This window comes from Aythya marila, assembly GCF_965140915.1.
Source record: "Aythya marila genome assembly, chromosome: 3".
NCBI lineage: Eukaryota > Metazoa > Chordata > Aves > Anseriformes > Anatidae > Aythya > Aythya marila.
In genome coordinates, this window is record NC_139044.1 from 87,127,389 (window position 1) to 87,154,322 (window position 26,934).

At 37.2% G+C, this 26,934-nt stretch overlaps 1 protein-coding gene across 1 annotated transcript in view; it reads right to left on the reverse strand.

Moving 5' to 3' along the window:
• The window catches only part of CD109 (CD109 molecule), an 80,915-nt gene that overhangs the window by 20,443 nt on the left and 33,538 nt on the right, over nucleotides 1-26,934 (reverse strand). Inside the window, exons 10-27 of the mRNA XM_082757264.1 lie at nucleotides 25,974-26,083; nucleotides 24,081-24,320; nucleotides 23,656-23,757; nucleotides 23,504-23,566; nucleotides 22,261-22,437; nucleotides 19,729-19,881; nucleotides 18,875-18,949; nucleotides 18,368-18,428; nucleotides 17,727-17,862; nucleotides 16,822-16,939; nucleotides 14,104-14,217; nucleotides 13,688-13,906; nucleotides 11,960-12,104; nucleotides 10,627-10,803; nucleotides 6,462-6,543; nucleotides 4,076-4,304; nucleotides 3,383-3,548; nucleotides 2,161-2,351 (exon numbers count right to left, since the gene is read on the reverse strand). Coding sequence (XP_082613390.1) covers nucleotides 2,161-2,351; nucleotides 3,383-3,548; nucleotides 4,076-4,304; nucleotides 6,462-6,543; nucleotides 10,627-10,803; nucleotides 11,960-12,104; nucleotides 13,688-13,906; nucleotides 14,104-14,217; nucleotides 16,822-16,939; nucleotides 17,727-17,862; nucleotides 18,368-18,428; nucleotides 18,875-18,949; nucleotides 19,729-19,881; nucleotides 22,261-22,437; nucleotides 23,504-23,566; nucleotides 23,656-23,757; nucleotides 24,081-24,320; nucleotides 25,974-26,083 — 2,558 coding nt within the window. The remainder of the gene's footprint in view (nucleotides 1-2,160; nucleotides 2,352-3,382; nucleotides 3,549-4,075; nucleotides 4,305-6,461; nucleotides 6,544-10,626; nucleotides 10,804-11,959; nucleotides 12,105-13,687; nucleotides 13,907-14,103; nucleotides 14,218-16,821; nucleotides 16,940-17,726; nucleotides 17,863-18,367; nucleotides 18,429-18,874; nucleotides 18,950-19,728; nucleotides 19,882-22,260; nucleotides 22,438-23,503; nucleotides 23,567-23,655; nucleotides 23,758-24,080; nucleotides 24,321-25,973; nucleotides 26,084-26,934) is intronic.

Consider the following 26,934-nt stretch of genomic DNA (forward strand, 5'->3'; position numbering starts at 1 on the left):
AATGATGAAGCATTAAATATCCAGTACTTCACAGCAATTTTTCAGGATACCTTGATGACTGAAGCAAAAGCTATACATCTGAAAAACTACCAATATTTATTTTAAAAAGGATAATATGTTTATAAACATATATATGTATATATAATTCTCTTTTATTTATCTTTATGTCTGATTGCAGTCTTAATTTTCCAGGTTTTGAACATAAGAGTCAGTTTTTGAGCAATTGGTTCAGCATGGCTTAGTGGATGAGAATTTTAACATTACAGTATTTGACATGCTATTTTCTGAAGAAAAAAAATACAAAATCAACTATGCATTTCTAATATTTTTCTGAGATTTTTGCAGTTTGTATACTTTCATATTGGAGTGAAAGAAGTTACAGCAACCTATCAGATTTACATATCTGATCAATCTTATAGATCTAAAGAGCTGCAAGATCTTGTTGGAGAATCCCATTTTAAACATCTGAAAGTAGCAACAAGCCTACCCTTACCTAAATTGTGGAGATCAAAGGATACCTTGAAGTTCCCTTTCCAAGTCCTTAAATTTGTCACATTTCCATTTCTTTCCTTTAATTCAGTCAGCGTTCAAGATGTTAACATAAAACTCTTAACATAAAAGTTAGGAAATAGGATCTCAGGCCAGACGCATAGGACCCTCTTGCTCAACAACAAAAGGCTTTACATAATTGGTGTATATCTGCACTCACATGTATGTTATTTGTTGTATGGCTTGTATTCCTGTATATACATGAAATATACATAATTTCATGTCCCAACATTGAAAGCATTATAAAGCAAAAAATCTCCATGGCAAATTCATGGTAAGTTATACCAGGTACACAAATTACAGTGTGTTATGATACCCAGACTTATAATATATCACACATGCAATTGATTACTTTCTTCCTTATTGTTTAACAATATATTAAGTTTCTAATATAATAAACCCATGCAAGAAAACACTCCAAACATTTTTAAAGCAATCTTAGCAGTTAAAAAAAAAAAAGTATGGGGTCATTTCCACAAATTAAACAAGGCATCCACAGAGACATTTAGAGTAATTTTGAAATCAAAATAGTTTAGATTATAGAAAAACAAAAGGATTAAATTCATTTTTTAATTTCACCCTCAGGGGCAAATGATACACTGCTAGAGTTTCAAACTTTCAAGTAAAAACAATTTCTGGAGAATTAGAGGAAAGCTCTTCCAACAATTCAGTATTTCAATCAGTCTCTTCAAATAATAAGCAACAATTAACACATTAGGAAAATACTAGAACCTCCGGGGAGCCAGGCTGGTTCTTAAATTACATTTTATTTAATAGAACTATTTTCTTTCAGATTAATACTGACATATGAAAATAAGGAAGAATAGCCTGTACAGAATGGTACCAAGCAGTATGATGATGTGTGACATTTTATTGTGACCAGCATTTGTAGTTAATTTAAAAGCAAGTTTAAAGTAATGCAATCCAAAGTAATATAAATTTTCTGGATGCCAGCACAGCTTACAAGATGTGGTTTCAATAACAGAGAAACCTCCTGGAGATAACGAAGATCTTCCAAATTTCATGGCCCATCAAAATTCTGTGTAATAATGAGGACACAGCATATTATGAAGTTCAGACCAACTGCCAACAAAGGCACTAGGTTAGGCTGTTCCTCTAAAACCCATTCCCCTGTCTTATCTTAGCGAATAGCCTTTCAGGAGTTTGTAGACCCACATATGGAAAGAATAGAAAGATGTTTCTCTCCTTGGAAGAAACATAAGCACAGATATTTATCACACTTGCTTGGAAAGTCTGAACAACTCTTTTTTCCACAGGCATCACTTCTTCTTAACTTAACATCTTTGGGTTTTAGTATTTTAAACAATCAAGGTGATCCTTTAATTCTGTTGTGTTTTTTTTTTATATATTATTATTATTATTATTATACTTGCCAAATTACTAAAATTGGTAGTCTAGGTTTAAGATGCCAATCCTGCAAAGAATGCAAATATGCGTGTAACCAAGGCTGTTACAGCAAAACAAAACTCAGTAATCACTATTTAAAAACAAAACAGTAATAGCTATTTAAAAAAAAAAAAAATATATATATATATATGTATATAGTGCTTATTCACAAAGTACTACAAAGCATCTTGAGCAAGATATTACCTGAGTAGAAGAAAATCCTCCCAGATGATTTCTTTGCTGACTTAACCACTTCATAATAGGGATCCCCTCTTCTAACCTGTCTTGATGAAAGTGTGACAGCAAAGCATATGCTGCAAGTTCGATATCAATGGACCGTGGCTGCCATGAATCAGACATCTCAGAAGTGGGTGTTATCCAGAAACGAAATTCTCCTGAAAAATAAACCAAAATAACCCCAGATTCACAGACTGAAGTCTTTGGACTTCTGGGAAAGATTTATTTAAGAGTTAACTTCCGCTTACATACTGGATTTAGCAGTGTTCTTTAAAATTATGTGAATTTAAAATTAAGTGAATTAAGTGAATTGCATGTCCAGTAAAGGACTAATTTAAGCACTTCCTCAGAGGTTGCTGAATATAGGTACAAAGAAAGCTGGAGTCCAAATAGTCACTCCCACTGATTTCAGTGAACTTTACCGTGTGAACCCTTCCTGTTGTGAGCCTGAAGTAAATGAGCCCTTGTAGAAAAGCCACCTCATTGCTGGGGTACCCACTAGAGAAAGAACTTCAAACATTATGACTGCCCACTAGGACTTGTCTCTGAGTGAAGCGCAAATCCCCCCTTCCCAAAAGTGACTGACTGAAAAGCCTAACACAGTAAAGATGGAAGGACACTCTAGAGGCTCAGGTTCTAGTCTAGAACATGAATTCCTTCAGGTTTTTCAAGAGGATAGTTACTATTTTCAACCCAAAGCTTTGATATACTATGCGCCATATGGTCTGTTCTTCCACCAAAACAGGAAACAAAACTCAGTCATGTTGAACTCAGAAGAGGCTAAATGTGATCAGATGACTGGTCACTACAGAAAGTGCAATACACCTCCATACCAGCTCATGGGAAGTCCAATCCTTCATCTCTTCATTCCAATACTGATTTCAACTAACCACCCACAAGGATCTTACAACCAACAAGTAATGTTCTTTGACAGCATCATGGTACTCCCATCAAGGCTGCTGTACTTAAAACTGGAAGGCCTAGATTTGCTGTGAATTGTCATTCATTTATGGACACTTTTCATTAAAGCTTTCCAGAAGTTCCTAGTCTGTTATATATGCCAAGCTCAAAATATATCTGAATCCAGAAGATTCTCTTTAATTCCATATGCAGCTGTAAATATATGACAAATATTTTTCAAATTGAAGAATGTCCATCTATACAAATGTTGAAGACTATTGTGCAATACCTTGGTGTTCTGCTCTCTCATTCAGTATACTCAGGGCTTCCTTGGCTTTTGTACTTTTGGCCCATGACAATGCATATGTCACAAGTGCCAAGGTATAATTATCCGAAATGCCTTCTTGTAATTTATCTTCTAGATAGTTTGTAGCACTCTTGATAACATAAGCATGCTGAAAATGAAGATCACATTGAAGAATATACGATTAATAAAATACATATTACAACATAAAGGAAAAACTTGTAGAGGAATAGAAGCATTACTATCTTCAAGCAACCAAATACTGAAAATCTCTTTCAGAGTCACAGACATGAACCCCAGAGGCAAACCTTTTGATCTGGCACTTTTATGAACATGAGTAATCTCAATTAAATCAACTGAATGACTTAACATCTCTAAGGATAGTTCCCCCTGTAAATTGCTTTTTAAATTCTTGGACTGAAGACATGATAATATTCTTGCTAAAAGCAATTGTCTTTAGATTTTGCAAAGGTACACAAAATTGGATGGCCTCACAGCACAACTTTGTATTGTCTTAAGTAGTAAGCCAAAGTACAGGCAAGTTTTACCAAATCAGGTTAAGTTTTGTCTCTACTCAGATGTTCCTCTATTTCTTTACACTACCAGGTGTTTGCCAGGCAGTATGACAGTTTATGAAGTATTTCAGGAACTATAAATTCCATTTATGAGTTCCAATACCTGTTTATCTGAGAACCCTAGAAGGGATGACATGACGTACGCTGTGAGAGTGACTGGATTATTGGTGCCTCCTTGGAGGTCACTGTGTAACACTTTGCCAGGCTCCTGAAATTCTCCATTTAATTTCTGATGCCGGACAATCCATTTAGCTGTATCCATGAGTACATCTTGGTCAATATCTATGAATGGATGAGCTTGAAGGAAACATCTTAATACAAATGCTGATAACCTTGGGGAAAAGGTTAATTAAATAGGACAAAATTAGCAACATCTTACAGCTTCTGCTAACATGACGTAAGAATATAGTGAGGTATTCTATACACACCTTTAAGCACAGAGGAAACTACATGCTTCAACCAGACAAGAAAGTAGACTAAGCTTAATCCACAAAAAATGAAGCTATTTCCTTGTTCCTAAAGATAATCCCTTTTGCAGCTGTTATGTTTCAAAAACAAGCACAGAATATAGGCTCCAAGACTCTGTTTATCTTTGTTTATCCAAGTCTCTTCCAGCATTTGTTTAACTTTATTCAAATGTTTCTCTCCTGCCTTCTGTTGCATGGCTAAAGTGGCAAAGGCATAGTTAACAGTAATGCAGTTATAAGTGTGATGGTAGTTATCACAATTATCCCTGCAATGACATCATCGAAACAACCCTTGTTTAATTCGTCAATAATCTGAAGTTCTGCTTTGACTCCTTTCTTTGCTAAATGCTTATTCACGTAACCTGTCACCGCACCATGTAAGTGCCAGGGTTGCCAATGGAGATAAATTATCTTCATTTTACAGTCCATCAGTACCTAGTCTAAGATAAACCCCAATGAAGTCAAAGAAAGATGCTCACTGACTCCAGATGAGGGACTGGATCAGCAGCAGAGTAATTGGAACAGTTCTATTTGAAGTTGGCTGAAGCACATAAGTACATTTAAACTAACCAAATGTGGATTAGCTAAACAAAGTGCTGGAACTTGTCTCTATCTATTTATCTATCTAGCTTCCACTACTATGCTTACTATAAGTTTCTTATAGTTTCTTATAATGTTTCTTAAGGTGAAATTCAGCACTGAAAAGAGTTTTACAGTCTCAGAAAAGGAGGTGTATTAAGATGCAAGCAGGACAATTTTTTTTATATTTATTTTTTTTTATCATCAGTAGCTCTGTTCACCCCACAGGGAATGTCTCATAGAATCCTCAGCCTCCAGTATGGAGAAAACTGAAAATCTATTTGAAGCAATGACGATGACTGAGCCCTAAATGGTTTCAGTCAACTGCAAGAATAAGCTATGCCATTATTGTTGTTCTTCCTTCAAGGAAAGCAACAGAAAAACACTTTCAGACCAAGCTCTGGGTTCTCTGTGGAGTCACCTATACAGCACTTAAAGTAGTTCCACTTCCTTATGTCTTTATACATAATACATACATACATACATACATCTTTATACTAGAGGAGTAACGGTGAGTCTATGACGCTTTTGCCTGCTAGGGAAGAATCTCCTAGATACTGGTTCTTAAGCAGGCAGAATCAGTATGCTCTGTTGTTCAAAATCCTTAGAGCAATTGGACAGATGAGACACATCTATATTACTAAGTCTGACATCCTCAGAATTTGCTTCTGGCTACTGAAGACATCTAGTGCCAATTAAGTTGTAGCTAGACCAGTGAAACCCACTACTTTCCAAACCAGGGTTGCTGAATGCAAGTGCTGCATGGGCATGGACCTTGCAGTGCGTTAACTCCTGGACCAGGTGCAGGAATAACTGAAAAGGTGTTAAGAGGGTGTCAGGGTCTGGAAGGCTGACAGGAACTATGCTAATAATTAAACGGTAACGGGAATTAAATTCCTGGGTACAGGAATATTCCTGGGCACTTTCTTAACATACTAGTAAATATGTCGCACTAGAGAATAAAACTGGAGTGTGTTTTAACCACTTAACAGCTCTGGATACCCGAGAGCCTGCAGCAGTGATTTAAACATCCAATCACCATTCTGCTTGTGCACAGTTAGCCACATTTCACTCTTTGTTGTAGCAAGAAGCCAAGCTCTGAGTAGCCTTAATTCACTTTTTTTCCAAAGCAGTTTTAAGTTTTCTCCATGCTGATAAGCTGTCCTCTCCAACAGAACATCTCAAAGCATTTCATTCAGCTATTCCCATGGATAAAATAATTCATCATTTGTCTTTTGCAAAATTAAAAAGCCTTGCCCTAATAATGGCCTTGACAGCATGCTGTTCAGTGAAATGACCTTAGAGTTGGCCTAAACACCTAATGAAAACCAGGCACAGGGCTAATACAGCTGGAAACTTTTACCAGCCTCACAAAAAATTTTAGTCTTAGGGAAAATATCTCAAATACTCAAATTCCAAAGTGAATCTGGCAGAACTACTTACCATGTGCTCCCAGAGGGATCTTCATTTCCAAAGGCACTAAAAGAGCCATCTTCCCTCTGGAAAAGCAGCTCTCTTTGGTAACCTGCAGTGAAAGAGCAGAGACAGGTATTGAACACATGGGTTCCCGTACAAACCTCCTGCTGACATGAAGCAAGGCATTTTCTAAGGCTGTGGAGAGCAGTGCTTGAATAAATATTTCATAAAATATCTCCCAAATACATAGAAACATACAGAACAGTGCAGAAGACTACAAGAAAGTGGATCACTGTAACACAAAGGATCTATCTACAAAAATAGACCTAGGTGGCTTCCATTCCCACTGGTCTGCCACCCAGACGGGACAGTACAAGGTAGAGACCTGTTCCCAAGTAACTCAGTGGCTCCAGCAGGACAGCAGTGAGTGCAGACCAGAGCAGCAGCTACAGAGCTCAGCTCACCAAAGTGCTGAGGCACTGAAATCATGCACCTAAAGAAATGCTCTATTTTCCCCAGCAAAACAGAGAAGCAAAAATTAAGTATTTTCCAACTGGAAGGGCATGGGCACAGCTACAAATGCTGCTGAAAAACAGACCCTTTCAGCAACTTGCTTTGGTCAAAGCTATCAAAGAAGCACACTGGAAGAGGCCTTTCTGAAAAAGAGTGAAACACTCAGCAGTAACCAAAAGGGCTTCCGGGGGGGGGGGGGGTACCTGGTTAAGCAGCACCCAAAGATTCCTCAGTATCCAGACCAAATGTAGCTTTCTCCTGACTGCTGAACATCTATCATAGAAGAGTCACAGAGGCTTACTAGCTGCTCATGACCAGCAGCAGTGTCCTTACTCAACAGCTGACTTCAGTGCAGAACCAGCATTTGTTAATGTTCCAAAGAAAGAGCTCCCTAAAATATGCTACTCACCATAGTCTCTGATTCGTAAAACCTTCCTTACCCTACATTTTGCTTGCCATTTGTGTGTCAAGAACAACAACCATATCTATTAATAGCATTTGACGAGACGCCTTTTTATCTCCCTCCCCCCCCCCTTTTTTTATTTCATGGCTGTACTATTTTGGCTATTATAATTAAGAAACAATATTCATTAGTTTAACACCTGACATTCATACAGAATACCGAACCAGTCAGGCAGAAGAAAAAGCCTCAAGCAAGGTTTTATAAAGACATATGCATCATTAAGTCCTACAGAAAGGAAGGAGAGCAAATACTTGTTATCTTTACTAACAGGCCCTATAAGGCCCATCCAGCTAAAACCATTACCTACATTTTCTTTGCTTTTATTGATAAAAGGATTTATCACTTGCTTACGTACTACCCTGAATACAGACACTGTGTGAACCACAACTGTAATTACTGAGGAACAAATGCCCTGGTCCCTCAGTCTTTGTTATGACATAAGATGAACTCAAGGTCTCTCTATTGAAGAGGAAATATAAATATATGAGCCTGAACTGCTACATTATACCAGTACGGCTTCCCCTGTAAACTATTACCCCAGTGGTATCAAGTTTAGTTTTTGTCTCTTTAGAAGTGTTTGAAATTACAACTTCCCACTTAAACATTTTTTAAATGTATTTAGCACAACAACACTGGTTAATTACATCATTAAAATGGGTGAATCCTTCCCAGACAGAGGAATTTGTCATCTCAGTTAGCGATCTTGAGAAGTCAAGAATTCTTAAGTAGGAGGAAAAAGGAATTAAGTGGCAAAAGCTGCTGTCAAAGTTTTAACCTCAAAATAACGTGCCACAAGGAACGCAAATATATGTATATATACAGATTATTTCCTCTTCAAAAATACCTGACTGCAAGGCCCAAAAGGTGAGGTCTTCTGTTTCTTCACAGAGCAGGCAATACACAGAAATAAGGATTATAGCCACCAGTGGTGTAAAAGCACTGAACTAAGACCAACAGCTTACAAATACTTCTGAGCAGCCATTGCACAAAAATAAATTTATCTCAGAATTTACTAGGATTGAGCAGGAATGGAAAGATGAGCAGAACCAGAGGAAGGACAGCTATTTCTTACACTCCCTTTGCTTTCTTCTTAACGCCAAGTCCCTTGCAGTCACGCAAAAATCTTCAAACACGAGTATCTAACACAGGGATGTCTGCAAAAATGCTGAAACAATAGATCTGAGGGCTGTGAACCCCCATGTTTGTTCCAATGGACACTCAATCAGACGTGAAAAATGATACTTCAAATGTCAACACATACAACTGGAAAGGCAAGGCAAAGAAGGATCCTATTATGAAGATGTACTCTAATACTCCCAGAGGACTGGCTGAAACCCAAAAGATGTAGGAGACTAGCGGAGCCAGGCTAAAAGAGGCGTACATCAGGATGGAAAGGACTTCAGAAATATGCGAAGGACTAAAAGGTCTTACATTTCAAACAGTTCGAAAATATTGTTCCAACTCAGTGCTTGCCCGAGTCTAGCACCAAAGTTTTCAGACCAACCAGTTTGTTGTTGGTTTGTTTTTTTTTAATTCTGAAGTGATTTCAAGCCAGGATCTATAATTTCCACAACTGAAATAGTTTTTTGTTTGTTTGTTTTTAAAGGCAGCTATTTTGCATTGCCTTTGCTCTAGGTAAACAAAATCTGGTAAAAGAAAAGCAACTACTGCTAGCTATGTTTCCTTCCCACGATTAACATCTAATCTTAAAATTAGTATATTTATTTCAGATTATGAGGTCACTGTTTCAAATATTTAGTGGAGTTTGACATATGAAATAAAGTCTGTTTTAAATTAAACTACATGACAATACTTTCAAAAATGGAGCTTATGAAAAGTTGCAACTCAAACTAAAGATAAAGTTCTTTACTAATGCGTTTAAATGAACCAGTGCAACAACTGAAATCAGTTGTAAAGATGAAGAAAAAAATGATGTTTAAATCACTGTTCTTTTTTATCTTAAGGTTACAAATATTTTGTTTTTTATCTTAAAGTTACAAATATTTCCCTGTATTTTTCTTTGGCTACCACAGTGTTAAGAACATGTACCTAAACTCAAAAGCCTGGGAAAAATCTGAGTAACACAATGCTTTGCATATGAGTAACATTTAATCCTATAGCTTTCACTTGCTTTAAAATAACTTTTGTAAATCTCTTACTGGAAAACTTCAGGAAATTATGGCAGTACAACTCAATCTTCAAAGAGTGGTAGATTGCTTACACACTTCAGTGTAGCTGTTTACATAACATGTCTTTTTTCTTATTTTTCAACTAAACAGTGTAGTAGGAAGGGTTTAAAAAATGCATTTGACTAGTTTTGACACAAAATTGGGTTCTTGATGAAAGAAAAATTTATTTTGAAATGTGTTTTCTCCAAGGAAAATTTCAACATCATTAAAAAAAAAAAAATCAGACTTACAGAGAGGAAAAAAAAATCTGAAAATATCATCATTCTGCCTTAGTAGGGGTGTAGCTCAGATGAGGATCATCTCATTCCTCTCTGTAAGCAACACTCAGCACGTTGGGTGCCACATGGTCAGGGTGGTATATCTCATATTCCATCTTACCCAGAAGGCACAAGAAAGCATGCTTCCTTGCACAGCTATGCTCAACACACTTGATGATGCCCTGAAGTATTTCAAGGTTAAAATATATAACCATTTCCAACTACAGTTTTCCAGTTTTTAATTTGCAGCACAGAGTTCAATTCTGACCAAGTCTAAAACTTGGATGGGCAAACACCAGTCACCTGAGCAAGCATCATTCCTTGAGGTCTGCAAGGACATGGAAGGATGTGCATGCTGTCACTGAGGACAAATATAAACATGGGATGACTATGGGTCACTCTAACCACTGACTGGTTTTCACTTTCTCTGCCTAAAGCAGTGATCAGAAATGTTTGCTCACACATGGTTTTATTCAAGGAGAGATAGCAACCCCCCAAGGAAAGCTACATGAATTGCCTTCTAAAATGCAGTTTCCCTCTGAACAGCAGCTATATAAAAATTTTCAGAGTAAACTTGTCCTTGTAAATAAAATTGTTTGCTATTTAATTCTATCATCTCAGAAGAAAGAGAAGAAAGAAAAAGATGAGTTTTTCTTCCAGTCTGCACAACACAACAGAACAGGATTTCAAATACCAAATGCAAAGTCACAGATAGATTTTTAAAAATTCTTACTAGCAAAAGATAATATCTTTTTTTTAAGCATACACACCTTTTCTCATAAATGATACAGCTTTTGATTTAATATCCTCTCTCAGCTGCCCAGTTTTAGTGAGGTATTGCAAAATATATACATTTGGAGCAAAATTGATCATATTCTGTTCACCACAGCCATAAGGCATCTTAATCAATGATGACAAACCATTGATAGAAGGCCCGAGTAAATCACCTGAAAGATAAAATTAAAGTTTAATGCAAATAAATTTAGCCTTAAAGCAAATGAATGTATGCGTAACACATAAAGGGTAGTATCAGCTATACTGGGAGAAAACATGATACATTGGAAATGTATGTACTAAACACCACTAATCAGGCAGAAAACTTCATTAACCACGTACACAGTCTTCTCGTCAGCTTTTTGCCCACTGACCAATCTCCCCTCAGAGCTTTCCTGACCTTCCCAGCTACAGGATAATTTCAAACAGACACCGTTTTAAAAAGCCAAAAGTTATTTTCTCTAGGATAGTGTTACAGTAATTGCACATATTTCAAATGTCCTGTATTTCTATTCTCATCCAGGGTTATCAAAGCCTAGAAGTCACAAGGACCAACTATCAGCTGAGTTTTAAGTTGTATTCTACAGATAAGTAGAATTAAAACACAAAACTAGCAAAGTTTGCAGGACCTTCATTATTAAAATCTGACCCCCTCTCCAACTCTGAAAAAGGACAGTCAATATCATACCACTGTAAATGAAATAAACAAAATGAATAACACACTCCGTCTATACAGTCTTTTTATGTTTCATCCAATGCACAATGAAAAATGAATTTGAACTAATGATTCAGCCCAGAGCAGTTAAATCAAAATTAACGCAGTTCCTGAAAAAACTATAAAGCAACAACCATATAGGGCAAAGTCTTAGAAGATCTTTTAGTAGGAGATCTGAGAGAAGCTCTGTAAAATCCTGGTGTGTTAGCTCAGAACATCTACCCCACCCGGTCTACTTGACAGAGTTTAGTGCTTCCAGTAACTACTGGCAATTGCTCAGTTCTTTAAAAAGCACCTCTGACTGCAGTGCAGGAGGTACCAGCACCTGGATTATGAACACATGTTAAATTTGGTGACCATGCCATAATTTGCAAAATGATATTACATTTGCGAAACACTGCTAATGAAGACCCATCCTTCCACAACTATATGCAATACAGATACCCTACACTCTCAAAAGTAGTGGTAGTGGCATGCTGTACCTTCATGCTCTATCTTAGGTACTAGCTGAGTTCAGCAAAAGCCTAGTAGGCAACAAACTATTCTTAAAACAACAACAAAAAACAGCTGACCAACAAATAATAAAGATGGAAACAAAACAAAATAATCCTTACCAACTGCAGTGACCTGCACTCTCTCACTGCCACTTACAACATCAGAAGGAAAAGTGAAATCCAAAGTATTTGACACTGCTCGTGGTTTACTCCCAGTTAAATCCAAAAGGAGTGTCTGAGAATATGTCTGTTCCAATCCTTCAGCCTATCAAAAAAAAAAAAAAAAAAACAGAGAGGATTGTTGTAACTTCCAACAGTTTGCAGCTTTTTGGATTGGGACTATATGTTTACAGTGCTGAGACACCTGAAGCTCTGTTAGGTATTTTGCACTGCTTCCTAACACATCAAGAACTTGAGCTATTGGCCTGTCTGAAGTGACACAGAAAAACTATAAAAACCTGCCTCCACTATTTGCTTCTAGAGACCACATGTTAATTATAAAAATACGCCTACAAAATCAACGAAAGCATTTTTGATTCCAGTGAGCTCAATGCCAAGCACAGAGCTCCATGACCAAGCATATTACAAGGCCAGAAGTAGCCTTGAACATGAGCCAGCAAAGGGACCTTGTGGCAAAGGTAGACAGCTGCATCCTGTGATGCATCAGGGAAATCATTGCCAGCAGGTTGAGGAAGGTGATCCCCCACTCAGCACTGGTAAGACATCTGGAGTACTGGGTCCAGCTGTGGGCTCACCACAAGAAACATGGACAGACTGGAGTGAGTCCAGCCAACAGCCACAAAAATGATTAAATGCTTAGAGCATCTGTCATACAAGGAGAGGCAGAGAGCTAGGACTGCTCAGCCTGGAGAAGAGCAGATTCAAGAAGAATCTCAACAATGTATATAAACACCTGATTGGAGGGAGCAAAGAAGAAGGAGCCAGGCTCTTCTCAGAAATAGAGCCAGACTATTCTCAGTGATGCCCACTGGCAGAACAGGAGGCAATGGGTACAACTGAAATAAGGGAAATTCCATTCAAGTATTAAAAAAAATAAAAACATTGTAAGGGTATTCAAAGGCTAGAACAAGTTGCTCAGACAGGCTGAGAAGTCTCCATCCTTGAGTATGTTCAAAACCTGACTGACAGGGTCCTGAACATGCTGCTGTAGTCGATCCTGCTCCGAGCAGGAAGGATGAACTACATGATCTCCAGAAGTCTTTTCTAAACTCAACACTTCTCTGATTCTATAATCTTTAGTAGTTAACTTAGGATGAGATTACAAGTGTCTATTGCCTTCTCCTTAAATGGAGCCTAACATGACTCAAATGGATAAACATCAGAGGTTAGGCAAATCTCATCCAAAAGCTTCTGGTTTATCAGAAAATCTGGGTGCTACATTTCCACCACTGGCACAATACAGAAATGTTCATAAAAAAACAGGCTTTGAACGAAGCCAGGTGCACTAAGAAATTTGTTGCATTTATTCATAATACAGTTACTTGGTCCACTCTTGGACCACTTGGTCCACAACAGGTTATGAAGCTACGTGTGGCGTCATGAATTCACTAATGTGAAAACAGATTTTTGCTTTGCTTTCAGAAAGACTTGACCCATGATCAGTTGTAGAACAAGATCTATGTTTTCATTCCTGAAAGAGGTTCTGAAGATTTTTAAAGGAGGAATTTTTTTAAAACAAGTGCTTTCAACTTAAATCCACGTGACCTGAAACCAACCTTAAAAAAATGAGAGGCAGAGAAGTAAATCAGTTTGCTTTTTTGCAACACTCCATTATCTATTTAGGGAGCAATTTATCTCTGGAACAAGCCATGCTGACAACTTGTTTACCTTTACTAAAATCTTCTGGATGATAGCATCAGAAGCAGCAGACGATATCGCTGTCACTTTGATGGGAATCTCTCCCAGCTGTTTTGGCTTGATTGGGAATTGAACAGTTTTCCCATCTTCACTTGGTACAAATACAGACTGTTGATTTCCTGTAGCATTTACTTCATTGGATGTTAAAATAATATCAAAAGCATCGCTCACATCCAGGATCACATTAACCTGTAAAATACAGTAACATTTGCAATAGCGGGTGTTAATTTTGAAGAACTGCTTTCATAAGCCTCCTCTTTTGGGGTAGACAGAGAAATAGCTTTACAATCTGCTTTACTGAAGAAAACATTAAAGATCTCAAAAGAGAAAGATGTGATCTCCACCCCCACAGTGTCTGGTAACATTCAAATACAGACTTATTTTACCTCAGCTTCTTCTTTCAAATAATTAAAGATATTCACTTCCAATATGAACTGCTCTCCTCTGATGACAGAGTATGGAAGGTTTAGGAAAATGAAGAAAGGTTGAAAGGCTTCTAGCTGCAAAACAAGATCAGCACAAAACAGTGAGTCCCTAAAACTGGACACCAGTAAGAAAATGTCTGTTCAGCATGTCTTCTAATTAGAATGTCTCATTTTTAAATACATATGAGAGTATGTTTACTTGTACTCTACAATTAACAAAATGTATTAGACAGGGCTGAAGCAGAAGCCAAAGATGCTTCTGCTCATAGCCACCTTTGTTGGCACTCTGCAATGCCATTCAGATGAGAGCTGCTGGACTCCTGGCAGCTTTGACATGGCAAATTCTGACAGAGGCACCTTGTCCATGTCAATCCAGAAATACATGTTGGAATACAAGATAACTAATTCTCCCAAATTCTGTAATTCACCAACGCCTTGCTATAAAATGTTATTTTGTAAGATTAATCTTGGCCTGAGTTCTAAATTATATTTCTAAAAATACATCTTTTATTAATTAAAGAAAAAATTGCAGAAATCTACCAGCAAGCAGTTGCTTTTATCTGTTAACAGAGGCTTTTGGATGAAGTCTTGGCTCTGAGAAGGCAGTGGTAAGTTCTCATCAAGCTGAACAGGATCAAAATTTCACTGTTTATGAACATCTGTACAATAGGAATGGCTGAGGCATGATATCTTTTATTAGTGAAATGTCAACTGAAAATGGTTTTAATTTGGTTTTCATTAAAAAAATTCTTCTAAGTGTTTTGAATTTCAGATCCAGCAAACCCTCAGACTTCTATCTAGCAAATACTCCAAAAATATTTTGAAGTTGTTTACTAAAGCTTTCAGTATCAAAAATGTCTTTTACAATTAGAAAAGTTTTGATGGAGAATTTTTTAGTTCTTACTCAATGTTTTCACTAGGTACACATTTCCTTTGGTTTTGTTTTGTTTTGTTTTGTTTTTTTTCCTTTAAACCTCTTGCAATACTAAATTTTAACACTCTGAAATATCCCAGTATCTTACAATAAAATGCAATAAGATAAAATTATCAACACTCCATGTAGTAGAAGTCATATAAAAACAACATGTAAAGCAGGAAATGACATTAAGCACACAGAATTATTTATTTCCCCATCACAGTTTTCATGCATTTCTTTTATTTGCCTCTCTGTATGGTACTGATTAACATGTTTCAGCCATATGGAACTCCAAGCACAATCTAAACATCCCAACAAGGGTGAAGTACTGAGCAGTGCATGTTGGTGATTATAGTTAAGGAATAATCTCAACATCTGCTCTACTCACAGCTTTCTCAAATTTGAGGGTGAGGGGCCAAGTATATATTTTCATACAGTTTGAATCAGAAAGCTATCCCTCTTTGTCCCATCTCTGCCAAGCTGAGTGAAAGAAACAAGAATCATGATTCCAGTCTCAAAGGAGCCTCAGCCACAAAATACAGATCAGGTTCCAAATTTTGTAGTGGAGTTTTGGTCAGGGCGTTCAAAGCGCATGGTCTGTATCTAGTGTAGCAAACATCTGCACAATCTGGGTCTGTATCTTGGTTTGTATCCTGAATGATGCCCCTCCCCAGGAATTCAAGGGCATGAGAACTTCACTGAGTAAAGGGCTGTCTCCAAGCTATGTCCTGGCATCAAGTGGGAAACCTATGACCCAGTACTGCACAATTTCAACCCTTCTAACCTTATGCACTTACATGGAGATGTCTCAGTTAGGAATGCAGTTTCTCTAGGATTTTTACATAACAAATGGAATGAGATAACTACCTCCACAGAATCAGAATTCAAAAGATGCAAAATACTGCTTAAATGAAATATCAAAGACTAATTCATATTTTAAAGAGGTGAAATCACTTTCTCTATGAAGCTGTTTCCATGATCATAAAGTGACCCTAGGACAACTGCATTTTGATGCTGGAAATCTCAGGTTAGAGGTTTAAATTTAGCTTAAATTGCTAAACTCTCCTTGAACACTCAGAAGTACAAAAAGAGCCACAAGAGAGAGGAAATTAGCAGCAATAAGCAACCCATCCTGGTGCTTGATCTCCACATCCACTCTGTTCCTCACACTAAGCTACCCAAAAACGGAGTACCTATGTTTAGTCCAAGACTGGTTTTGACATGTAAGTGAAAGTGATACCAGAATTTAGTCTTTATGCAACTGTCCTGTCCTCCCTTCTGGGGTAAATGGTACAATAGAAGAATTGTGGCATGATCTTTCTAGCAGACAACATGCCTCTCCTGTCCCAGCCACCTTTTTGCAGCTACTCTGTGTAAACATTCCTGCATGAAGTAGCATGATACCTGGTCAGAGAACTCATGGAAAATGGAAATATGTTGTCCTCAGGGACTCATTCTCCCCTTACCATGTACCAAAGCTCTGAAACACACACATCCTGAAAGTGCTCTAACAAAACAACCACTCCAATAAGAATTAGCACCCAAGGATCTGTGTAATGTCTGTTATTCATATGAGCATGAAAGGGAGGCAGACAGAGCATCATATATGACTTCACTATGATGTTTTCTTTACAGTTTGAATACACATGCAATCACTTCTTTAGTATAAAGAGACAGCTGCTGTTAGAACTAAAACACAGTTTCCAATTAATAACCTACAGTGTTAACAGCATTTAAAGTAGAACTGTTGAGTGCTACGGTACCTCTACTGGAGCAGTTGTCACTCCAAGCCCGCTCTTTTCAGAAAGCACAAAAGCACTGGCTACCCAGGACGTGATGGTATCAGGTACAGTGACTTCCATTGTGGTATCTGTGTCAGATCTGATGACAGAAGGACATAGCTGATTTTCAAAAGCATCCATTTACAGACATGAGTAAGAAAACATGAATGTTTAAAAAAACATTAAAAATAAACCTTAAACCCTTGGCAGGAAAAGCTGTTGATTACCCGTTTTCCTTCTCCTAATCATTTAGAAATATTTGTGATAGGATCAAAATGATTAAATCTTATCTAAGTTATTTTAAATTACATAAATTGAAGGGAATTACATTTAATCACATTACGTTTAATCAAATTTTACAGATTCTGTAAAACAATCATAGAATATCCTGAGTTGGAGGGGACCCATAAGGATCATCAAGTCCAACTCCAACAATCCCCAGTGATGGCTGTTTCCCTAACTTCTTAGATGTGAAGAAATGCAGCATCTGTGCTTCACAACACAGGTCGGATTTCACCATCCATTCGATAGTTTGAACTGCTCCTTGAACTAGGTGCAGACAAGAACAGATGTCAGCTTCTGGGTCACAGTCTTCTCATGTACTGTAGAGAAAAACATTGAGTCTCCCTATAAGTTAGCTCTCCATCTGTAGGAGGATTATATTTCCTTTTGTCTTTAGGATTTTTGTAAACTTTCTATTAATTGTCCTGTTGTAAAATGCCTCACTTGGTGGGCCTCCAATCTCACTTGTGGCCTCTAGGTGGTAGTAGAATATAAATAATACCACATTTTTAAGCAGTGTTTTTTTCTGCCCCAATGCAGAATAATACTAAAACCTACAAAATAACAACAGCAAGAGTAAATCAGTTTTACTTCTGATTTTTTACCTAGTTTTGGTATCAATCCAAAGCCAAGTCTCTGGAAAATGTGTCCTCACATAGGGAGTGCTGAAATCAAGAGGTCCATCTCTAGCTACCGGCATATCATCACCAAAGCCATCCTCTATGGGTATCATTCCATCATCTACAAAACAGAAGTTATTGTCCTACCTACAAATGTCTATGCTTAAAAAAAAAAGTGCTTGCAGTATAATTTACAGCTTTATTACATATGTTAACACTACTCTATGACATCAGGAACTATTTCTTTTGGCTTTTTTAAAATTTTGTTTTGTTTTGTTTAACAAAAGAAGTTTCACAAGAACAAAGTTTCAGCATGGCCCCTCCAGACAACTGACATAATATGGCTACATAAAATAAAATGACAAACCACTGCCATGTATAGCTGGAACTACAATGAAAAACCCTCATCCCTTTGATGTGTAGGATCACTCAGGACAGCAGCAAATACCAAGTTTTAAAAATATTAACTATATGAATTTTGCATGTTTTAAAGCAGTAATGGTTTGCAAGGCTGGATGCAGCCTGCATGTATACTACAGTAAGACAACCTAACAGGGGCCCTAACCCATGAATTTCCTTTCCTACTTAATAAATTAGATTTGGCTACATTTATTTTTATTACTTACAAAAAAGATGGTCTTTATCCTCCTCAAGAATTGCATCAGTTGATACCCAAAGGCTGCATTTCTGGATAAAATTTATACAATATATCTCAATATAGGACATTCAGGACATCAACAGTGCTCATCCTATTGTCTTTTTAAGAAAATAGAGTCACCATAATAAAGCAATTATAGACCCAAAGCAAGTAATGCACAGGAACCAACAAAACTCAGGCTATCTGAATGACAGCCTTAATGACAGAAAACTTTTAAAAAGGAAGACATCATTAAGCATAATGCAAGCCATATTTATGGAAGTATAAACATATTTCTTTGTATTCATAGTATTTACACGTTGATAAATGTACAATTTAAAATCTGTTTAAGCAACAAAAGCTGTAGACTGTTGTCTACTGTCCCAAGCTTTAAAAGGGGCATTGACAGCCTTTTCTTCTATTAAGCGATGTCCAAACCACAAAGCAGAACCCTGCCACACCCAGAAAAACTGCATCTAAAAAATTAAAAAGGTACCTGAAAGACACCAAAAGAACCTCTGATCAGGGGGAAAAACTGCGCGGTGTTGTATAAATTGAGTTCATGAAATACCTAGGACAAAAAAAAAAAGTATTGCACAAAGAGTAAATGCAAACTAACATTTTTTTCCACAATTTTCACTGTTACATATGCTAATTTATGGAGCTGTACCTCAAGCAGTAGCTCTGTTAAGTCCCACATAAAAGAGAAAAGAATCCATGATGAGATGAATGGGATTAGGCTGCATTCATTTCATAATTAAGAGATGAGTGCCTGAGACTACATAAACCTATAATAGGACCCTACAGCCCACTAATACTTTATAGCACTTAGGCTAATATGTCACCTGGGCACTTTAGGAATGATATATGAATTCTTTCAGCTTGTAGGTGCACCAGAGCTTCTGCAAGTAAAGGAAATTCAAACAGATGAATAATTAATTTCACTCCTCAAAAAATAAAATTATTTTTATTATTTTATGTTGCTGATATTAAAGAGCACAATGCACAAATCACGGAGAATTTCTGTGACTTTTTTTTGGTCTTTCCCAAAAGAAGAAACTCAAGTATTAACTGAGCAATTTCTTGAATGGAAACCAAATAAAGTATTAGTTTGAATTAGAAATGCTGGGCCTATTACCTTGTAAACCTTAGAGTCTTTTCTACCTTAGAGTCTTTTCTGCTCATGTAGATAAGCTACTTGCAGAAGTGGTAGAAAAACCATATGCAGAATTAAAAAATACAAATTATGCCCAAAAACATTACTCATTCAGCATATAAATTGTAGTATTTACAAAACCTTACATCTTTCATGCATGCAATAATGAAAACCTTTTTTCCTCATATACTCACAGAATCTTCTGTTATGTCACTACTTTCTCCTAGGAGCTTTGTACTTTTATCAACAACTGCAAGTCCAATTACTGATCCTGGGTCTGTCGTACTGATTTTGAGAGAGACTTTGTCAGATGGCTTGACTTTATCTTTGCTCCAGGAAATTTTAATCTAAAAAAAAGTAAAAAAAAAAAAAATGGCACTGGCTTAAATTATAACTGATATTTACAGTCAGCTAACAACTCTAAGGAAGCATTTTCTTACTTGTCTATCATTAATAGTTATAGCTGATTTTCATTTCCTAGGACTTTTGAAAAACTACCATGGCATTCCTTCTGCTCTCTTGATCTTGCAGCTGGCCAGTTCCCTGGACAGCATCCACAGTCATTTCAAACTCTTAGAATGTAAGTAGCAATCTCTTGAGCCACAACAATATGCTGGTCTCTACAGCTAAGGGCAGTAAATGAAATTAATTCTCTCTTTCTATCAATGTACATACAATACAGCATGTAATGCATTTCAGGAAAGAGATTTTGGGGAAAAAATCCATCCCTGAAAGATTCCAATGAAGTGTTCCACAGTGACATCAACATGGAAAAAGGGATTGATGAAGCGGGTGCAAGGAATAAGGACATGAAGAGGCTAACATAGTGTCAGTATGCCTTCCTACAGGGCAGTGAGGAGAGGAAGTGCCATTCATGTGACCACATGAGATGTCCCTCAGCACAGTCTGGCCCTCCGCTCCCACTCCAGAAGGGGAGAGGTCTCCACAGGACCTGTGAAATAACTACTGGTCCCAGGCCAATATCCTGAACACCCTGTGGCCTTTCAGAGGATACTAAATGCCTACACTTCAGCAACTGAACCCTGACCATACATATAAATACACATTTAGATGTCTGAATCTACAGCTCAGTCATATCTTTTCTCTGATAATCTGTGCAAGGATATCTTCATGTATGTTCAGTATGAAAATTACAGAGGAACAGCAATTACACCAATGCTGGCAACATAAGTGCAATTAGCAGCATGCAATGCAATGTAACCAGGCATCTGACTAATTCATGCAGAAAAATGGTTTGCATCTGTTTAAAGCACACTGAGGCACTGCAGCTCTGTGTGTTTTGACTTTACCAGTTCATTTACATAAGCAAGATGCCAGGCATAGCTACAAAGATTACAATGAAAGTAAGTTTCCACAGTACAAAATTAATTTCAGTGGCTAGCGCTCCAGCAAAAAAATTGAAAGAACTTGAAATTTTGAACCCTTTGAGATCAGCTCTTTCCTTGTCTGACATTTTTCACTAGCTATTCTTCATAGCAAATACTAAATTCTTGTAATTTATCTTCACAATTTTTCATCCTCTCTATGTACACTAGGACAGTATTTTTCATCTATAAACCGCATTTAATTGAACTGACATTTTCAAGGTCAGGCCTTACATCATTGCTGCAAAATATCCTGTAATCATTTCTGAACACTGCAATCAGTGGGAAGCTTTCTATTTGTTTCCAGAAGGCTGAACCAACTGTTATGCTTTCCCACTAGAAATATTTTATTGTCTCTATCCTAAAACTCCCAAATTTCATTATCTCACTTGTTTTCTGTTTATTTACATTTTTGGACACTGGTGCATAATAAGCGTAATGTACAAGTGTGTGTCTGCAGATCCTTTGCTATCTTGCCTCTCCACCTCCTTATTCTGTGAGATAACAACACTCACAGTTACAAAGAGTACATAACAGGCAACTATTTTGCACACAGGAATAAGACAAACAGTGTTGCCACTGATGTATAAGTGTTAAATTTCCATGTGTAGGAAGAATTTGAACCCACTGTGAGTCCTTGGTTGGTCTCACCTGTAAAAAGTCACAGTAAGGCTTTTATTAGCCCAAAGAACCAAATCTCATCCCGGTAAGTAAGCTGGAAAATCAATTCATTTCTGCCTATAGTTGTTTTCTCAATCTTCAAGCTTTTTTAAGTTGAAGTGTGCACAGTCCCAGTAAACGCTGGCCACATTCACTAACGGTACTGCCAAAAAGCTGCCTCTGTGCTTCCATGACGAAAACTAGGAGGACTCACAGCTTGTGGAAGGAAGATCCTTTTGCAAGGTCTCCTCAGAGACACTGCTGTGTGCAGGGCTCCCTGCGGTCAGACCACGTCCAATGTGACCACCACTTGGCTAGAGAAATGTCTCTGTAAATGTTTGCAATTCCACTTAAAGGACTTAGTACCTTTCTACTGTATTGTCCAGGAGCAATCTTTAGCTCAATAATTGGCCAAACTACTAAAAGCATGAGATGATGTCTGTCTGTTTATAGGGAACATGTAGGGCTACTAGAAATTTATACAGATACAAAATAGCCCTACATTTATAGCTGGACTCTAACTGTACTGGCATGATTAAGCCTTTCCAAACACTTACACAAATGTCAGATTAGATCCACAAAGAGGAAGACTTCACATTTACTGTCCTGTGATCTGAACTACTGGTTACCATGCAACAAAGATAGAAACATGGTCTCAGGCTCAAGTTTAGTACAGCTTACCTTGTTGTCCAAAACAGGCTGAACAGGGATAGTAAGAGCATCATTCACAACTGCTCCAAGTTCATCAACATAGAATACAAGTATGCATGCCAAAGGAGCCCAGGAATTTTCTGCTGTTAAACTGAATGTTTTTGCAGCCATTGTTCCAGAAGCCATAATTTGTTCCTTAGATAACACCTGAAAGGGGAAAATTAAACACTTAATTTGTTGGCATCTCAGTATGTCATAAGCTCTGCAATTCCTTCTACAAACAGCTGTTAAAAGAAGAGGGATATAGTTGTGATTTTTTCTAACATTTGATTGACTAGTTCTACAAGACTTGGTATGAAATAAGGGTGTAATGTAATATTTAAATATTAGAAATATTTTTCCCATTCCTTAATTCCCCTATCACTATAGACAACAGTGAACTATAACAATGACTGCACAGCATAGCGTGTGCTACAAGCACATAAAAATGCAACAGTAATGCAACTGGAAAACTATCTTGGGGATGCCTCAAAACCACCTTCATATAAGAACTAAGCAAAAGGTTGCAGATCTCTTGCCTTAGACAACCAAGTGACAGATCAGACATTAAGATTTCTAAACCAAAAGGTATGCCTCCAAACTTCATGCTTTAAAATCTTCTAGAGAGCTTTCATACTTTAGAAAATCAAGAAGAATGACTGCATTTTATGTTGTCTTAAGGTTTTCCTTATTCAGCTTGCCACTGCACCCTTCCCACTGGACCACTCATTTCTCAGCAGGCAGGTCTTCTCCTGGCCCTGTACCTGCAGGCTCAACCCTGTCAGCCCCACACCTGCAAACAAGCCCCCTTCTTCCCCCTAAATCCACAGGATATGCTGCCAAGCCCTAGCTTGGGCTGCTCCTAGACACCCCTACTCTTCCCACCGTATATTCTCTGTACAGGAAGAGAGCACAACTTGCACAGCTCCACCTTGCCCCACATACACACAAGTAGATATAACCCAATACCCAAAATAAAGATGCACTTCTCCCAGAGAGCCACAGGTGTTTCTGCCAGGTAGCAAAATGGGGCTCTCTTTTGAAGAAGGGCCATCCCAGTGCAAAAGAAAAGTTTGGACCAACTCTTTCACAAAGTGCAATTAAAAAAAAAAAAAAAAAAAAAAAAAAAAAAAAAGCTGAGTCTTTCTAGTGTTTAATCACATTCCACTTGAATGTTTCTCAAGTTGGTAAAAGTCATCTTGGATTGTCCACATATGTAAAACCAGTAACTTACCAGATAATGAAATTCTCTTATTGGTTTGTTGCTTTCAATATGCAGCTCAAAAGGTTTGCCAGCCTAGGAAAAGAATATGATTGATACGGATGAGTATGATGATGAGTAATTTGAATTGTTTTTATCTTAGAAAATTTTGTCTCAATCTGTACCTTTATATCCTGGCTCTTTGTTTTAACCTGGAGATAAGTATCTGTGGGGGAGCTGAAAACATCATAAACTCCTATGTCAGTTCTACTGTTGAGGAACTCTGCCTGCAAAACAATATAAAACAAAGCTCTTAATAACAGCAACATCTCTATGTTCACATATATGTTACTGTTTATAACAGCTTGGTACCCGTAATGGCAATACAGGACCACTTCTTGCTTTGGGTATCTGTTTCTTTTTTCCCTTGCTACCTTGGTGCGCTTATTTAGATCGCATTTAGACAGTCCATCTCTAACAAGAATAAGCAAGGAACGTGATAGCAGGTGGCACATAGGCTGGTGCACATGGCAGGAACAGCATACCAGTAATCACAGCCTGCTCAATTCAGTGCATTGCTATTTCAAAACATCGTATTACAAAGCAATACCTGAACTCTCAGAGTTTTTGTATTAGATAAGATTGGAAACTCAATATCAACAATTCCATTTTCTGGGACTGTGTAGTTCAGGACATGGACTGTCTTATTTCTCTCCTCTGTTGCCTCGTTCTCAAGGTGCGAAAATGAAGAATGGTGAGAAAACGAGTCTGACTGCTGTGCAGTGATTGTGACAAGATTTTGTCTCTCTTCACTTGTCAGATGGTTGCTATCAGAACGTGTCACCTTTAGCTAAAAACAAAAAGAGAAAATGTCCATCAAACAGGGCAAGACTAAAATCCACAACACGTAACATCTAACAATGAATTTGCAATTACATCATCATCCAAAAAAAACCACCAAGGGCATTCTCATATTTGTCACACATCAGCAACTTTATTTTACTCTCTTGAGATCACTGCAGGTAGGCAAGTCAGCCAAAACCAAAATTATTCATAATTCCACAGAGGTTTTTTTTGTTTTGTTTTGTTTTGTTTTTTTTTTTAAAACTTGCACAGTTTTTAAAAAAAAAAAAAAAAAAAACACAGGTGAAACAGAAAAGGTGACCTGCTTTGCCTTTCAGCTCTCTGAATTACAACTCTTCTTCTTAAAGTCCTTGTCTATAGAGAAAAATATCTACATCAAACCTACTACCTGAATACTTAATTTTATCAAAGGATAACCTAATATTACATCATGTGCAGGAAAACACATCAGACAAACAGAGATGATACTGAGTCAGATGCCTTTATGGGTTCACCAAAAGAACTAAAAAGACTGAAAACAGGCCCCATAGTAAAACCATTCTATGTATTTTTTACTCCAAAAATTCAACCTCTGCATTTAAAAATGTTGAACTAATATTTCCCTTTCCTTTTTCATTTCAAAGGTCTGTCACCCCATTACCTCTCCTCTAGTATTTTCCTATTTTCCTATCCTCTGTACAGCACATAGACCTTCACCTCTTAGTAACAGCAGCAGCTGTTCCTTCACACTCCTTTGGGAGCATAGCTGGTGCCTCCCTCTCTGCTACCTGCAGCATTGATAAATGCCTCAGCTCCCTCTCACTCAGCTCATCTTCAGAGGAGGAGGAAGTAGGTCAGAGCTGAAGTCAAACTAGGTTGCTGGCAAAGAAAATGAAAAGCAATAAAACCAAAGGCCCAAGCCAGCAAAAAGTTACAAGTTGAGTCAATCTCTTCCAAAAGTGTATATTCAGCATATTTTTATTGGTATTCAGCCTATTTTGTTGGTATTTAGGGTTGATTCCTACATAGCAAAGGCTCTGGTTGTCTTCAAGAGCTATGAAGTCTATTCTCCTCTTCAAGCAAAATGCAGTGATGCAACATGCAACCTCTCTTAAATGGAGAAATGCTGAACACAGACCAGGAGAGCATGAAAAATATGAAATGCTTCTGAAAGGGACTGTAGATGGTATGAAAAAAACAGAACACAAAAAAAGAGGCTCTTTCATTTCAGAGCAATGTGGTTTTATGAGTTTTACTTAATTTTGTAACAACTGGTTAGGTTTTTAATATATATATAATTCACATTTATGAACATATATATGCATTTTATATACAAATATTAGGAGAGTTGGGACTCAATAACTACGAAAACACTAATGGAAAACATTAGCTAGAAACATAAAAGATTTCTCTTATGAATTCCAACAAACTACATTTAAATATATCCTGCTAAACACTACATCATTCCTTGTTCCTTTGCTATAGCAAATACCTCTCAGCTTAGTATTTCCTGATATGTATCACGAAAAAGAGGTAATTTGAGAACAAATTTGCAAATCACACTTAAAAGTCTGAGGCAAATTTTGGTATCTAAGCAAAAATACAGGAGAAGGAGTCACACTTGTTTATGTACAAATCATAATGAATCAAAAGAACTTACAGTAGCGATGAAATTCAGAGAAGGTTTAATAACTCTAGAATATTCCACAAATTCAATAAAATAGTCACTTTGTTTCGGAAATATGACGGTACTTGAATTTTGGGAGATTCCTGTTGAATAATTGTATGTGTTTAGACAAGTTTATAACATACATATTCCTTTAGCAGCAATATAATTTATTGTCAATTATATTTAGATAATTCTATCATTTTTTTCACTGTTTCCTTTCTTATTGCTCTCCATCCTTCCAGCTAAGAACCAGTACAAAGGTGATATACATACTGGTACTATCACCCATGATAGTAAATAAGCCATACCACACCATGCCATAATTCATCCATACTATTTCAGAATGGCAAAAGAGAGGTGCTTATGAATCCCAAGTCATCAAACATCACCTTACTGAGCTTTCCACAGGAAGTCTGAGTTTCTGGAACAGGTGGAAGTTGTTTTGTTTGTTTTTTTCTAATATGCAAGGTGTAACATAACAGCAGCTCACAAGATAGCTCAGTTTGCAAATCAGGCTTTGTAGAAGAGGATTAGAAAGACTGTGGGCAACATATGGCCAGAGAACTCTTTCTACTGATGTGGTTTACAAGCAAACAAGTAACATAAGTTTATGTCTAAACTCAAGTTTGTAAGACAACCTAATGCTAGTAATCCGTAATGCCTGCTCTTTCCATCAAAAGTAATCAGTCATTGGCTTTAGGCCCCCATTTGAACAAATCCTTTGGTTACTTAATAAATCATATAGCACAGAACTGTATTCAGCTGAATTAACAGCTGGTTAAACTATTTAATATCTAGGCAAGAAACAGTTCAGATAATATATTTGGATGTGACAGGTTCATATTTCCTTCAGCACATAACACTTCACTAATACTTCTAAGCCCCTCTGCATACCACTACGCTCTTTCAGCATGATCTGCTCTTTGGATTTCTCTTGGAAGACCTCATGCAA